The sequence below is a fragment of the Lissotriton vulgaris genome, chromosome 1_1, assembly GCF_964263255.1.
Source record: "Lissotriton vulgaris chromosome 1_1, aLisVul1.2, whole genome shotgun sequence".
NCBI lineage: Eukaryota > Metazoa > Chordata > Amphibia > Caudata > Salamandridae > Lissotriton > Lissotriton vulgaris.
This window is the reverse complement of record NC_141685.1, coordinates 2,030,456,682-2,030,472,240: the sequence shown is the minus strand read 5'-3', so window position 1 is coordinate 2,030,472,240 and position 15,559 is coordinate 2,030,456,682. Positions and strand designations below refer to the sequence as shown.

At 46.5% G+C, this 15,559-nt stretch overlaps 1 protein-coding gene across 2 annotated transcripts in view; it reads left to right on the top strand.

The window, feature by feature from the left end:
- The window catches only part of IRAG2 (inositol 1,4,5-triphosphate receptor associated 2), a 1,414,859-nt gene that overhangs the window by 392,491 nt on the left and 1,006,809 nt on the right, over positions 1-15,559 (top strand). For both annotated transcript variants that reach the window (XM_086920312.1, XM_086920307.1), the window contains exon 7: positions 4,834-4,951. In XM_086920312.1, coding sequence (XP_086776438.1) covers positions 4,834-4,951 — 118 coding nt within the window. The remainder of the gene's footprint in view (positions 1-4,833; positions 4,952-15,559) is intronic.

Here is a 15,559-nt window from a genome sequence, read left to right as displayed (position 1 = left end):
CACACTCTTGTCACTTTTGTGATTTTTTGGGACAGAATCACGAAGTTTGGAGAGATGGTACTTCATGCCACGAGCCTCCACGTGTGCTAGTAACACACTCTCCTCTTGAGAATCAGGGGTTTAGTGCATGTGTTGCAGGTACCACTTTCCTTGAGCCCAGTGTCTTGAGCCTGAGCTTACTGTTAGAGGGCAGTGCATTATCAAGCCTACCTGTGATAGTCAAATTATGGCAGACAAGTGCACATAAATGTCTCTGTAGATGATAGTGGCCTCTGAAAGCTTTATGTGCCAAAATCGGATAAGTGCTTGCCGGCCTGCAATGGCCGCACCACATTCAAGGTCTATCAGTCGTACTGGTGCCATCCATGGAGTATGTTTGTGCACCACTCATCACCAAAATGTGTTATGTAGAATTACACGAGTCCGGATCCAAATCTAGTATTAAAATGGTTTATTCATTAAGTACACAGACCACACTCAACAATTCCCTTGACTGCTCCAGATACTGCCTCAACTGCCATGATCTGGAACACTCAAATAGAATCATAGTGGATGCATTCCAGTTCAGAACTCAACAATGTGTCCTGTATTGTAGGTTCTTGCAAGATGCCATGAGTAATGTATGGTAATAGTAAGTGTCGAAGCATGTCCCCAGAGAGTTTGACAGTGCTTTCCCAGTATTTCAAAGACTGAGAAAGACCCCTAGCTCTGACCAAGGGAATAGGGTAATCTTCACAATTTAAATAAATTATCCCCCAGCGCTAGTATACAATTCTAACTCCACCACTAATAGATTAGAGTCTCTCTTTACTATCAGCACCCACACTAATGTTGGTCCCAATGTACTGCACCAGTCTAACAACAAAACCTGTAACAAACAATTAAAATTACACATTTGTTTTTAAAAAACATATTTTATTAAAATATATTAATTACATTAGAAAGGATTCCTAATTCATAACACTTTAAAAGCACTTTATAAAAACATTGTTTTACAATTACTACACATATATTTCATGAATATCAATACATTTATACCAAACTCCCCAAAGGTGTTTTAATTTGTGTTGTTATTGAACACTAGATGGCAGTGGTACACCCCTTTGATGTTTCACCGCTTATTGACAATATTCTCCAGAAATTTTTATAACGTTTACCGTTTGCTTGAAATTATGATGGTTCGTTCTATATAATACAAGAGTACTTTCGCCCAGGCGGCTGGCATATCCTGACAGACTGCTGTTTTTGTTAGTGATTACCGAATCACAAAAGGCCGTGCATTTTTGGGACTTTCAGGATTGCTACTTCTCATTACTGACTGTGAATTTGCTCACTAGACCTAACTTAGAGCCTGGCCCTTCTTACACATGCTTGAACATCATTCGGGAAGCGTTGCAAAACTGCAAGATCAGACAGTTTTTTTGAAAAAGTCGTCTCAAGACGAAACACGTGTCGGATGTGCATGTTTCTATTTCTACCGGTCAACATTGATGAAGAATTGGGAATAAAAGATTTCGACTGTGTATAACATTGGGGTTGTGCCATTAATGTTTATACAACTGTTTGACTTACTGAAGTCACCTCTATAACTGATTTTGAGTTGTGCTCTGTCAATAAGAAGTTTTTGAGGTTGTGTTAGACTGGTGCAGTACATTGGGACCAACATTAGAGTGGGTGCTGATAGTAAAGAGAGACTCTCCTATTAGTGGTGAAGTTAGCATTGTATACTTGCACTGGGGGATAATTTATTTTACTTGTGCTTTCCTAGTGTAAGTGTTTGTAGGTGTTTTGCTTTGCAATTTGTAACATGGTAAATGCTTGTAACTTAAGGACTCAGTGAGATTCTTCTTCAGAGGGTTTGACCCATTGAGTTGGTAATTTGAGTAAGAATTTAGAGGGGTTTAAGGGAAAGATATAATGCAGAACCTGCCCATCAGTGAATGTCCAGATGTTCAACCTTTGATACACCATAACTTCTAAGAACCAATGGGCTGAAAGTTCCAGAATTGGGACATATGAGGAGGTAATCAAAGCAAATGTGAAAGGTATTTCCTCTGAGATTTGCGCAACTATATCAAAGCTGCTCACTTTGCTGGAGATTTAAGATGTCCTAAGTGATGGAGCAAACTAATGTAAGATGTAAACCTTTTCCCCCATGTCTTATTTACAAGTATCCAATTCTATACTATACCAGTGCTCCCCCTTGTGTGTCCCAGACAAAGTTTTCTTAGTTTCCAATAGACTGGCTGGCAGTTTGTGTCCATTTCATATAGAGAACTATAGCGGTCTCGAGCAAACAGTGGTTTAAAAACGATATTGTGTGGTGTACAATATTGGGGACGTTATCAAATCGTATACATGAAACAAGTTAACATTTTGGCAGAGGGTCTTGCGTATCACCAACATTCATAGCTGTTAGAACACCAAATCCAATTCATGATTGGGCAACTAAGCAAAGATGGTCAAGGCATAGAGGATGACTCTGAAGTGTGTTTTTTCATACTGGATATTCCTTACTTACCTGCATTGGTCTCCGAGTAGAAGGATAAAGTGAAAAATCACCCGGTCTAAGAACGTGTTCATATGGTGTTTATTGATTTATAGTTATTGGTGATGGTCATTTGTTCATTCAGTTTATAACTTCTGCTGCCATTTCTTGTTCTGCCCATTTCCCTGTTTTATAGGTAAGCTGATCATGAATCTGAGCTGAATTCAGATCTCCAAATACGCTCTATTACCAGAGAAATTGTCTGCAGCTGGTTTAAGTAATCTAGGTCTCAAAAAGCAACTATGTTTAACTACCCCACAATAACATGACCTAGTTATACGGACTACGGCTGTTTGAAATGATTTCAGGAATGATGCAGGTGACAGTTCTTTACTCTCCGTCCGATATCTAACAATTTAGTACTGTCAAGCAACACGCTTTCTAATGTCACAAATATAGCACTTCTCCAATAGGGACCAGTGTGAAATCATTGAATACATGATACTGGGGCTACTTGTAGGTTTATCCAGGACACGCAGAAGGAGATTGTAAGCACCAACAGCACCCTGAAAACTCCGCTTTGGACATCATCGATACAAAATAAGAAGGTAGAAATAAAGTACCACAACTATACATAAAGGATTGGGTAGGAGGTATACTGGCCTGTTCATGCACTCTTTCTACTGGCATAGATGTTTGGTTTCCTCTCTTGATCTGGACATTGGAGAATAATATCTTCAGAGACCATGCATGCAAACGTCCTTTCTATGCAAGGTCAAAACAGCGTCAAAAATACAAATTGAGGATTAAGACTCTTTTTCTTTTATTGCATGTGTATGAAAAATGAATGAAAGGAGACTTATACCGCGCTACTTAGCCCAAGGGCATCAAGGAGCCAAACAGGTCATAAAGATAGTAATTCCACAGTGCACCATTACAGGTATGCATCACTAAAAAAACAGGTCTTCAAAGCCTTACGGAAAAGCACCAGTGAGGGTTTCCCTACAAGATCAGGAGGAAGCGAGTTCCATAGCCTGGGAGCTAAAACAGAAAAGGCTCTGCCTCCCCATGTTGCTTTAGTGAGTCTGGGAACCAGGAGGGGATTTTTATTAGATGAACCAAGAGCTCTAGTGGAGGAGTAAGAGTGGAGGAGGGACCTGAGATCCTCTGGACCAGTGCCATAGACAGCTCCATGCACAAGACAAAGTATCTTAAAGGAGATCCTGGACTGGATGGGCAACCATTTCAGGTTTTTTCTCGCCAAAGATTGAGGCCAATCTGGGAAGACAGAGGACCATCTTAGCTGCCGCATTCTGGACTATCTGCAAGCGATGGATAAGACTCTTATTAATACCCACATACAGTGCATTGCAGTAGTCCAGTCTTGAAGAGACTAGTGCCACGGCAGCTTGCTTCTGAGCATCGGGGGAAAGGTAGTGAGCGATCTTTCGAAGGATCCGAATAATGCTGCAGCAGTGGAAACAGTCCTGCTAACCTGGTGGTTGAATGAAAGCGAGGTATCTATTAGAACCCCTAGATTTCTGGCAAAGTGACAGGGAAGGGGGCAGTCCCCAAGGGAGTCTGGCCACCAATCCTTAGACCAGATGTCCTGATTACCCCCGAAAGTCAAGACCTCCCTCTTCTCCCCATTTAACTTCATTTTTATGTCTTTGGTTCGTGCAAAACATGCTTTCCCGTCCCCTCCACTCTTGAGCAGATTTGTGAATTCAAATGCACCTAAAATGTGTGCCTCTCCTACATTTGCTCACATTCACAATTGGACGTTGCACTCTGCTATTAGATTAGACCAGGGGTCTTCAAACTGTTGGGGGATTAGGGGGGCGCATTCCCAGGGGTACCTCCACTGATGTGGAAAAAATTAGCTGCAGCAAGCTGCTCTATAATGGAACATCACTAACTTCTTTTGTCACATATATCCTAGCAGAGAGCATGTGTCGAGAGAAGGGACTCGAAACATTCTTCAAAACCCCAAACCCATTTCTAATAATTACACTGTGGATACTTTTGCACGTTAGTGAGGTCTGTCTGACAGAACAGGATGTTTGGCAATCATGTATGTATTTGGTTGCATTTTTAAAACGGTAACAGAACTTAATTGTAATGTTTAAACAAGTCCAGACATATTTGAACACTTGGAATTTGATTGAATAACTGTGAAAAATGCTGAGGGGGGCCTGATGATTTTTATTTTTTGAATGGGCGAGAAGGTGGGACAGCATAAACAATTTGAGGACCACTGGAATAGACTGCCATCGGTTTGTTCGTTAAATGGAATTCAACCGTTGCTCTTGTGGTTGGAACATTCTTTTTGTTTTTATTTTTAGCGTTCATCAGTATATGGCAAAGGTGAAGTCTTTAAAGGAAGAGCTGGAGGAAGTGAAATCGAACCTCAACAGTACAGAAGATAAGAGGGCAAAGGCACTGGCTCAGAACAAACAGCTGGTAAGGGTTGCAACCACAATAATATCATGAAAATAGTCTTCTTTTTTTAATGCTTGTGTGCTTCTACTCCATTTTTCTTTACAGCTATCAGGTCTGTATTTAAGGGCATGCACATTATGCAGAGGTTTACCTTTAATGTTTTTTACAAAAATGACTGCACTCCACTTTATATCATAATGATTCATTTTATGCCTAAATTCTACTTTGGGAGGAATATACTTGCGATGCAAATACACCTCAATAATGTTGTCTCTTGTAAAAGGAGAATAAGATGGGGAGTGAGAGCCTTCCCTGAGCCACAGTGAGCTGCAGACCTGGGCTGAACCTGAAACATGATTGCATCACAAGAAATGCAGGGATGTGCAGGAGAAACAGAAGGACCCTTAACTGCCCCCTCGGCTTGACCGTGTGCTGACCAGAATTATTCCTGTAATGGTTGCTAAAATCATGTTTTCACTTTCTGGTGTCACCCTACCCCACTTGTATGTCTGAGAGGAATCCTAAAAAAGCCTCTTCTGTGAAGAGCACTGGCCAGTTCTTTCCACGTTTCATCAGTATGCCCCTTTTGGTGTCACACTGAGCGCAAGCTAAACTACCTTATTTTCCGGGAGAGTGGGAGGCTGCCTAGATTGTCCATTGGGTTCTCCAGTTTTAATATTTCCTGGGCGCCCCCAACACTAGAAATTCTTGATCCGGAGCAACCAGTTTTGAGATGCAGACCCCTGAAGCTTTCCCATCACCCTTGAAGCCCAATGTGGTGTTATCCTATTTTCTAGCTTAGGTGAATACTGAGCAGCTACTATTGCAAATTTGTTACCCATCTTGCAATCCTTTGGGGACATTTGTATCATTGACAGCAGGGAGTTCACCATCTCTGAAACACAACACTCACTCCTTCCTACTAGTCCTTGACAAGCTTTCAGCCCCCATCATATGACAGAGCATACCACATTTATGGGACTTAGTTGGAGTCCATTTTGCTGCTTGGTAGGCTGGAGATTTGAAGATGATGATCTAGGTTACCAAATCAGGGTCTCACATTGAATGTGCTTTTTTTTGTAATCACCTTCCTAGGTTTGGGAAATGAGAGAAAATGTCAAATAACTTAACCGACATTTGTGTTTATTACAAATCAATATCTTTGTACAAGAAACACAGCACATAGGAAATAAACTGAACATAATATGTTGCACTTTTGCGATGTGGTTGGAGGTGGCTGGCACATGAATTCGAAGGTTGAGCCAGTCTGTGGGCAAATGCACGTTAGCAATGCAGAGCCCCACCACATAGCACCAACAAAAATTGTGGTGAGTCGCAATGGCCCCAAACTCACCTGTACTGCTCCAGCCGGTACAGCACTTCCATTCACGATCGTGTCCATGAGCAGGAAAGGAAAGAACTTCCTTCCTGCTGGTGGAATGTAAATCCACCCAATCGTGGAGCTGCTCTCGTACTGAGAGCAGCTCCAGGATTGGTGAGAGCAGGCCACCCCAGTGGTCAATTTGAGGCTGGGGGCCTGTGCCAGAAAACCCCTGGCTGTTTCACGGCCAGGAGATTGCTGGGTCTATAGTGTGCAAGTCGGGCTGGCCACAGCAGGAGAACCAGCCAACCCGACATATGCACTGCAGGCGCAGCTGTAATCCCAAAATGCAGCATTCAGCCCCACCCCTGCCCTCACATTTGCACATGCAGGTAGATAATAAAATGGCATTGCTGTGCCAATTTATTTGTGTGTGCCAGCTGCGCTGCAGCAGGCGGGACAACACTTCTCCACTTCTGTGGAGGAGCCACCCCTGGCATTTGCTTTTATGAAATTATTTTTAATCTCTCTTTATTATTCTATTACATGTTTCGGAGAGTTGAGTATTGATGCCTATTTGTAGGTCTGGATAAGAGGAAACTTTAGATGTTTACCCAGCCTCATATTTAAAAAAATATTTATATATCTTAAACATTCATACATAAATTTATTCATACAGGGGATTTCAGTCAGCCCTCTATCAGTTTGTCTCTTCAGCTGCCATTCACATTTTGCGTCTTCTCACCAAAGCATGCAGAATGGGGCAGTGGATCGGCCTAATTCTTCCATAAGCTGTCTTGTACTGTGAGTGGCTGCATTTTCGCCTTTTCACATGAATGCAGCCGCCTGTACCAAGGCTGGTATGTATGATCTCGTGGACAGCTCATTTTTTTTCTTTCTTTCCCCCAGGTTTGCTTTCTTTTCATGCTAGTGTGTGTGGTGTTGTTGAACGGTCCTGAGGCGGTAGCCGGGGCTTGGAAGCTCTCACCTAATTCTGCTGCTATTTTGATTTTAAAGCGCTATTTTACATTGATGTTTTTAATATTGCGTATATTGCACATTAAGGTCTCGAACCTGAGCTAAATCGCACCATTTGGTCCGGCCATCTTTAGTGAGGAGCAGGAGCTGGGCGAGCAGACTAGTGCTCCGCCCCTCCCGCCCCTACTTGCATAAAATGGCACCCTTGCCTAGGAAGCGCAGCGAACGAGCGCAGCGGGCGCGCTTGCGGTGCGCCAAAGGCGCGCCCGTCTGCGCCCGTCTGCGCCCGTCTGCGCCCGTCCGCGCCGGACCCGTGCCCAGGGCATTTAAAATCAGCCGCGCATTACACCTATAATCGCAACACCTTGTGGGCGCTAGGTCGCAACGTTAATACTCCAGGCGCGCATTACCACGCAAATGCGGGAAGATTTGTTGACCAATCCTCATCATTGCTTAAACTGTAAACAGGCCCTTCCCAATTTACACTGGCAAACCAGCACACTAACCACGGTTTCACTTAAAACTACAGAGAGGAAAGAGCATGCTACAGTGAAATGTTTGTTGCTTAATGCCAGATCCCTGGTGAAACACAGTATAGAACTCTAGGATCTAATACAGGATTCAAAAGTCATGATAGCTTTTATAACAGAATCCTGGACAGACGCAGCCTCCGGCCCTGATATTGTTAAAGGCAATTCCCCCGTATTATGACTGTTTTGTCCAGAATAGAGAAAGGAAGAGAGGCGAAGGACTGGCTATTATTTATCACAAATCAGTTAGAGGGACCTTCCAGCCTGGCACAACTGACCTAGACGAAGCTCTAGCTTTAAACTTTATCCTATCTGACTACCAAACCCTCAGAGGCTGTCTACTGTATAGGCCCCCGGTGCTAAAGCCCCATTTCTTACGGCTCTGAGTAGCCTGCTAGAAGAAGCTGTATGCTCTAAGACCTTTACACTACTAGGGGATTTTAATTTTCATCTTGAGTGCGTTTCAGACTCCGATACACAGGATCTTATAGAACTGTTGCATGGGGTGGAGTTAAAGCGAAGGGTCTGTGGCCCGACACATAGGGCAGGACACACCTTAGATGGTATTTTTTCCAACCATCCCAACCTAGAAGTCACTGCAGTACATCCGGTCTCCTGGTTTGATCACGCCGCAGTTCACTTTAAAATCTTTCTAGCCCCCCTCCTAGATTAAGCAAGGTTAAGATTCCACCAAGAACGATCAGGAAATGGAAAAGCATAGAAGGTGAGGCACTTGAGGGCTTACTGAGAATCTGAATGATGCCCCCTCCAGGAAAGGTGGAGGATGCGGCCACAGCCTACACAAACTGGCTGGAGGCAGCGTGTATGCAACTAGCACCCCCAAAAATATATCATTCCACGTGCTCAAACCCTTCAGCCCCCTGGTTTTCAGAACAGATCAGTGACCACAAAGTTCTCTGTAAAAAATTGAAAAGATCTTGGCGGAAAAACTACCAGGAGGTGGATAAAAAGCTACTCAACGCAGGGCTGAGAGTGTACAAAGAAATGATCTGAATGGCTAAACGTGCGTTTTTCACCAAACGCATCAAGGAAGCAAGTAACTCCCCAAAGGAACTATTTCGTACAGTGTCATCCCTGGCAGCCCCCAAACTGGTGGAGATACCCCCAAGTCGTGAATTATGTGAAAACTTGGCCAAGTTCTCTCTGGGAAAGGTGGAAAAGATTTTCCACTCTTTGGACAACCAAGTTAAGATTGGCGCCCCACAAACAAACCCAGAGACTGACAGGAAAAAAGAGAGATTACTTAACTTCGCCCCAATTAGTGAAGAGGAGGTAGCGAACAGAGGATAAAATCAGGCTCCTCTCGTGACCCTTGCCCACCCACCATTGCAAAATTAACTCCCTCTACCATTGCCTCAGGACTCACCCCACTGTTCAATGTCATGCTGGATAGCGGGGAGTTTCCCTTATGGTGGAAACAAGCATAAATTCTACCCTTTCTAAAAAAAATCTAACCTAGACGTGACCGATTTGAGCAACTATCAGCCCATCGCCAGGTTACTCCTCCCAGCCGAAATCATGGAGGGTATACTAAACACACAGCTGAGTACTTTCCTGGGGACAGGAGAACGTCTAGATCCATCCCAGCATGGATTCCGGCGGGGCACAGCACAGAATCGGCACTGATCAAGTCAGCTGAAGAAATAAGAACAGTGATGGATGCAGGCGGCAGAGCCGCCCTGATCCTGCTGGACCTGTCTGCGGCCTTTGACATGGTCCACCACAAGTTATTGGTGGACCGGCTGGGGGCCTGTGGGATTCAAGGAAAGGCACTTAAGATCTTGCAGGCCTTCCTGTCCAGCAGGACCCAGACGGTGGCTCTGGGGGACTTTGAATCGGACCCATTTGTGCTGCCTTGCGGAGTTCCCCAGGGGTCTTCCCTGAGTCCGACTCTTTTTAATGTGTACGTTTTCACCATGGCACCAGTTATTAGATCCTTCGGCTTCAACCTAACATCTTACGCAGACGACACGCAGATAGTGGTGTCACTGCTACCGGGTGAAATGGAAAGCACGGCAAACAGGTTCAGAGGGTGCATGCGTGAGGTCAGCAACTGGATGGCAGAAAACTGCCTTAAGCTGAAATCAGCAAAGACGGAAGTGTTGCTGTTTGGGTCCAGAGATAACTTCTGGTCCCCACGATGGTGGCCAGAGGAAATGGGGACCCCCCCTTCTCCGGTTGCGAAGGTCAAAAACCTGGGTGTACTGATGGACAATTCTCTGTCCTTCAGGCCACAAATCAACGTGCTGTCTTCAGCAAACCACTATGTGCTAAAAACTATTAGAAAAGTCCTGCTGTTTCTAGCGGATGAGCACAGGAAGACAGTGGTAACAGGATTGGTGATGTCCCGACTGGACTATTGCAACAGCCTGCTGCTGAATGCCCAACAGGGGCTGCTAAACAAACTCCAAATCCTGCAGAATGCAGCAGCCCGGCTGATTACGGGTACACCCAAGTTCGCCTCAGTAGCACAGGGTCTGGTGAAGCTACACTGGCTACCAGTACGCAAAAGAATAGTTTTTAAAACGCTCTGCATGATCTTCAAGGCACTGAATGGCCTAGGCCCCCACTGTATGACTCTGCTCTTCCAGTGGTACAAGCCTGTAAGAGCTCTAAGGTCAGCCGAGGAGGGGCTGGTTGTAGTCCCAAGAGTCGGGAAAGCTCGCTGGGGGGGCAGGAGTTTTTCCCTGGGAGCTGCAAAGGCATGGAACGCGCTGCTGTTGAGCCTCAGACAGATATCAGACCTTCTGTCATTCAGGAGAGCCCTAAAGACATGGCTCTTTACACACTAACTCTTCTGCCCATGCATACTAGCGGCCATTCAGCGCCAGGACACCTTCGGGTAACCGTGCGCTTTAAAAATGTGAAAAATAAATAAATAAATACTGCTGAGAGTGTGAACACAAAAAGAAAATATATATACACATGCTTGCTATTTTTGGTTAGTTTTTGAGCAGCTTGTAGTACCAGGGATGCACACCATCTCCTTGAAGAGCCATTATTATCTGAAGGCTGCCTGCTAGAAAGTATGCATACAAGTAAGGGCTTTCAAAAATGCTGCCAAACAGGCGGATTGCCTACAGTGCATGTGTTCAGGCGTGTGCACATTGCACACCATTTGGCTGCCTGTGATACTTCAAAGGACTTCAAAGGAATCCACTCCCCCGCCTCCTGCCGTTGGCTTTGCACGCTAAAGGCTGTCATGCCCAAGATCACACGACTGTCACTCAGACCTTGCTTCCCCCATGCTATGTGAAAACCAATGTTTATATTGGGCGTCATGGTTTGTACATTCCCAAAATATTCGAGCGCTGTTACAGTAAACTTGAAAAAAGCTTTGGTTTGGACTCTTTAATAACAAAGCCCACCCTTTACTACATTTTCCAGTGCACCTGTGTGGTTTCTGTGAAAGAGTTGTAAATAAAATGAGTTAATCAGATCACGGGTACAGCTGTGCTCCTTGCATTCCCCCCTCCCTTTTAGCTCATCCCTTTCAGCAGCAGCTGGCAGGCACAGTAAGGGGCAGAGCAGCGCACACATTTAAACTTTGTTTATTCACTCTCTCTTACCTAACACAGCAGAGCACATTACACTCGGGTATGACACCCCATCACACACAGCAGATCACCTCACACTCATGCCTGACACCACATCACACACAGCAGAGCACATCACACTCATGCCTGACACCACATCACACACCGCTGAGCACATAAAATTTAGGTCTGATACCACATCACACACAGCAGAACACCTCACACTCATCCCTGACACAACATTACACACAGCAGAGCACATCACACTCGGGTCTCACACCACATCACACACAGCAGAGCCCATCATATTCAGGTCTGGCACCACATCACACAAAGCAGAGCACATCACATTAGGTATGACACCACATAACACACACAGCAGAGCTCATCATGCTCATGCCTGACACCACCCCACCCCACCCCACACCACACACAACGTAGCACATCACACTCAGGCCTGACACCACACCACACACAGCAGAGCACATCACACTCATGCCTGACACCACACCACACACAGCAGAGCACATCACATTTAGGTCTGACCCCATATCGCACACAGCAGAGCACATCACACTTAGGCTTGATGACACCACATCACACACAGCATAGCAGATCACACTCAGGTCTGACAAGACACACCACCACACACACACACCACGCACACCCAACACCACGCACACCCAGCGCCACCCGCACACCCAGCGCCACCCGCACACCCAGCGCCATCCGCACACCCAGCGCCACCCACGCACCCCCAACCACACCCACGCACCCACCCACGCACCCCCAACCACACACACCCACCCATGCACCCCCAACCACACACACCCACCCACGCACCCCCAACCACGCACACCCACCCACGCACCCCCACCCACGCACCCCCAACCACACACCCACCGTGCACCCCCAACCACACACCCATTGCGCACCCCCAGCCACACACCCACCCGTGCACCCCTAACCACACACCCACCCGTGCACCCCTAACCACACACCCACCCGCGCACCCCCAACCACAGACCCACCCGCGCACCCCCAACCACACACCCACCCGCGCACCCCCAACCACACACCCACCCGTGCACCCACCCGCACACCCACCTGTGCACACACACCCCCAACCACACACCCCCAACCACACACCCCCAACCACACACCCCCAACCACACACCCCCAACCACACACCCCCAACCACACACCCCCAACCACACACCCCCAACCACACACCCCCAACCACACACCCCCAACCACACACACCCCCAACCACACACACCCCCAACCACACACACCCCCAACCACACACACCCCCAACCACACACACCCCCAACCACACACACCCCCAACCACACACACACCCAACCACACACACACCCAACCACACACACCCCCAACCACACACACCCCCAACCACACACCCCCAACCACACACACCCCCAACCACACACCCCCCCAACCACACACACCCCCAACCACACCACACACACCCCCAACCACACACACCCCCAACCACACACACCCCCAACCACACACACCCCCAACCACACACACCCCCAACCACACACCCCCAACCACACACCCCCAACCACACACCCCCAACCACACACCCCCAACCACACACCCCCAACCACACACACCCCCAACCACACACATCCCCAACCACACACATCCCCAACCGCACGCGCTTCCAACCGCACGCGCTCCCAACCGCACGCGCTCCCAACCGCACGCGCTCCCAACCGCACGCGCTCCCAACCGCACGCGCTCCCAACCGCACGCGCTCCCAACCGCACGCGCTCCCAACCGCACGCGCTCCCAACCGCACGCGCTCCCAACCGCACGCGCTCCCAACCGCACGCGCTCCCAACCGCACGCGCTCCCAACCGCACGCGCTCCCAACCGCACGCGCTCCCAACCGCACGCGCTCCCAACCGCACGCGCTCCCAACCCACGCGCTCCCAACTCACGCGCTCCCACACAACCACACACACACAACCACACACACACACACACACAACCACACACACACACACACACAACCACACACACACACACACAACCACACACACACAACCACACACACACAACCACACACACACAACCACACACAACCACACACACACACACACACGCACACACACACACACACACACACACACAACCACCCACACACAACCACACAACCACACCACACACACACACACACACAACCACACACACAACCACACACACGCACACAACCACACACACACACAACCACACACACACACACACACACACACACACACACACACACACACACACACACAACCACACACACACGCACACAACCACACACACGCACACAACCACACACACACACAACCACACACACAAGGCTGCGGTCAGAATGTAACGTGCTAAATGGGGATGTGCCGATAAAGACTCGCAAATCTTTGATGGAAGTATGAGCGTCAACAGAGCGCTGAAGCCATACCTATATGAATCTCAAGCATGAATCCACTGCAACCATGACATATTTGTAAGCCCCATCCGTTTGTATGGGGCAGCAGTGGTCCAAATACACACTTGCGAGAGGTTTGTCTGATTTTAATAACTGTGCACGGGATTTGCTACAGTGGAGCCTTTCATCTGCTGGCAGATGTCGCAATTCAAGACATAGTCGTTAGTTTGCTTAGTTAACCCTGGCCACCAATAGCACTGTTTCAGTGAAGAAAAAGATGCTGTAACGCCTGTGTGCGCAGGGCCCAAACCCTTGTGTGCAGCTACTATTAAACCTTGCCTCTGATCCATGTTTGGTATTACTCTATCCCCCCACTCCAGGAATTTGAGCATATGGAATTTTTTGTCCATCTAACTTGTAGGAGTATTTGAGTGGACATTTTTTAGGTATTGCTGTGCTGCCTTTGCGTAAAGTGATGACCGCTACCATTATATCTGTCTATTCTTGTTTTTGAACAAGTGAGTGCAGCTACGGAAGCTGTGCCAACAGCCCCATTTGCGGCTTCATCAGCCAAAACATTCCACGCAATGTGAACGCCATCAGGTTAATGACTCAGTGTATGGATCGCGTGAGTCCTTGGTAGCTCGTTTTTTAACTCTGCTACCTGGTTCCATAGCACTTTATGCTTAATTGTGCCACCTTTTGCATCCTTAAACCCGTTTTGTTCCCAATTGTGTAAGTACTCATTGTACAACTGTACACAGTAAAAGGAATCGCACACGATTAGTGTGGAGCATTTGTGATCCATATTTACAAGTGCCAGTATTGGTGCTTTTTACTCTGCCAACTGAGCTGTACAGTTTCCAAGAGAATTGTGATTTTGTGCAACTAGGATGTAACTTGCCATCACACATGCAACCTGTAACGATAGCACACACCGAGCTATATTGCTGCTTACTTCCTATGGTCAGTTGAGCAGATCCGTCAGTATAAATAATATATTCATACTGATCAAGAGCCAAGATTTTATTTGGTAGAGGATATTCTTGTTCGCATTGCAGGAATGCTTGTGTTTTAAGCTTGGATCAAATCTGTATTCAATGTCTGTTGCGGTAAGAGAATTAGCCCAATGTATCCATCTTGGATGTAACGCTTTTGCATTTGGAATGCTGGCCTTTGTAACAGCTTCTAAAGCCGGTACCGGGCTTACAACAATAATGCGTTTCCCTTGAGCCAGTGCTCTTTCTCTTGCTACAGCCGTCTGAACAGCTGTCAGGATTTGTTTTGTTTAAGTGAAACTCATTTCTGCATTTGTGTACATGAGATCCTTAGAAATGACCAACGATAAACAGTGAATGATACAAGCAACCAACTACTGTAACCTAAGTAGTGAACACGCTACGGAACTACCATGACATGTACAACTGATGATTAAATGTATGAATACTGTTGTGTGGTAAGAAAAGAAAAAGCATTAAAATCTGTTTAAAAAAAGAAATATGCATTGGTGAACAGGTATGATTTGTAAGCGATTGGTACTGTTTCTCCTTCATTGAAGGTCAGGTAAGTGTACCCGCATTGACCCGTAATTATATGGATCACCAAGTGGTGTATGTTTACACGTGTTTGGAAGTGTTTGGAAGCAATTATGTCTTCCTGGAGTGAAGGAATAATAGTAGTATGTTCTTGTGTCAAATTTCTGGCTGAAAAGTCAGGTTTTATTAAGTCATAGAAAGGTTTTACCCTTTGTGCGTAAACTAAAATGTATGTTCTTATAAAGTTTAGGGATCCCAATAT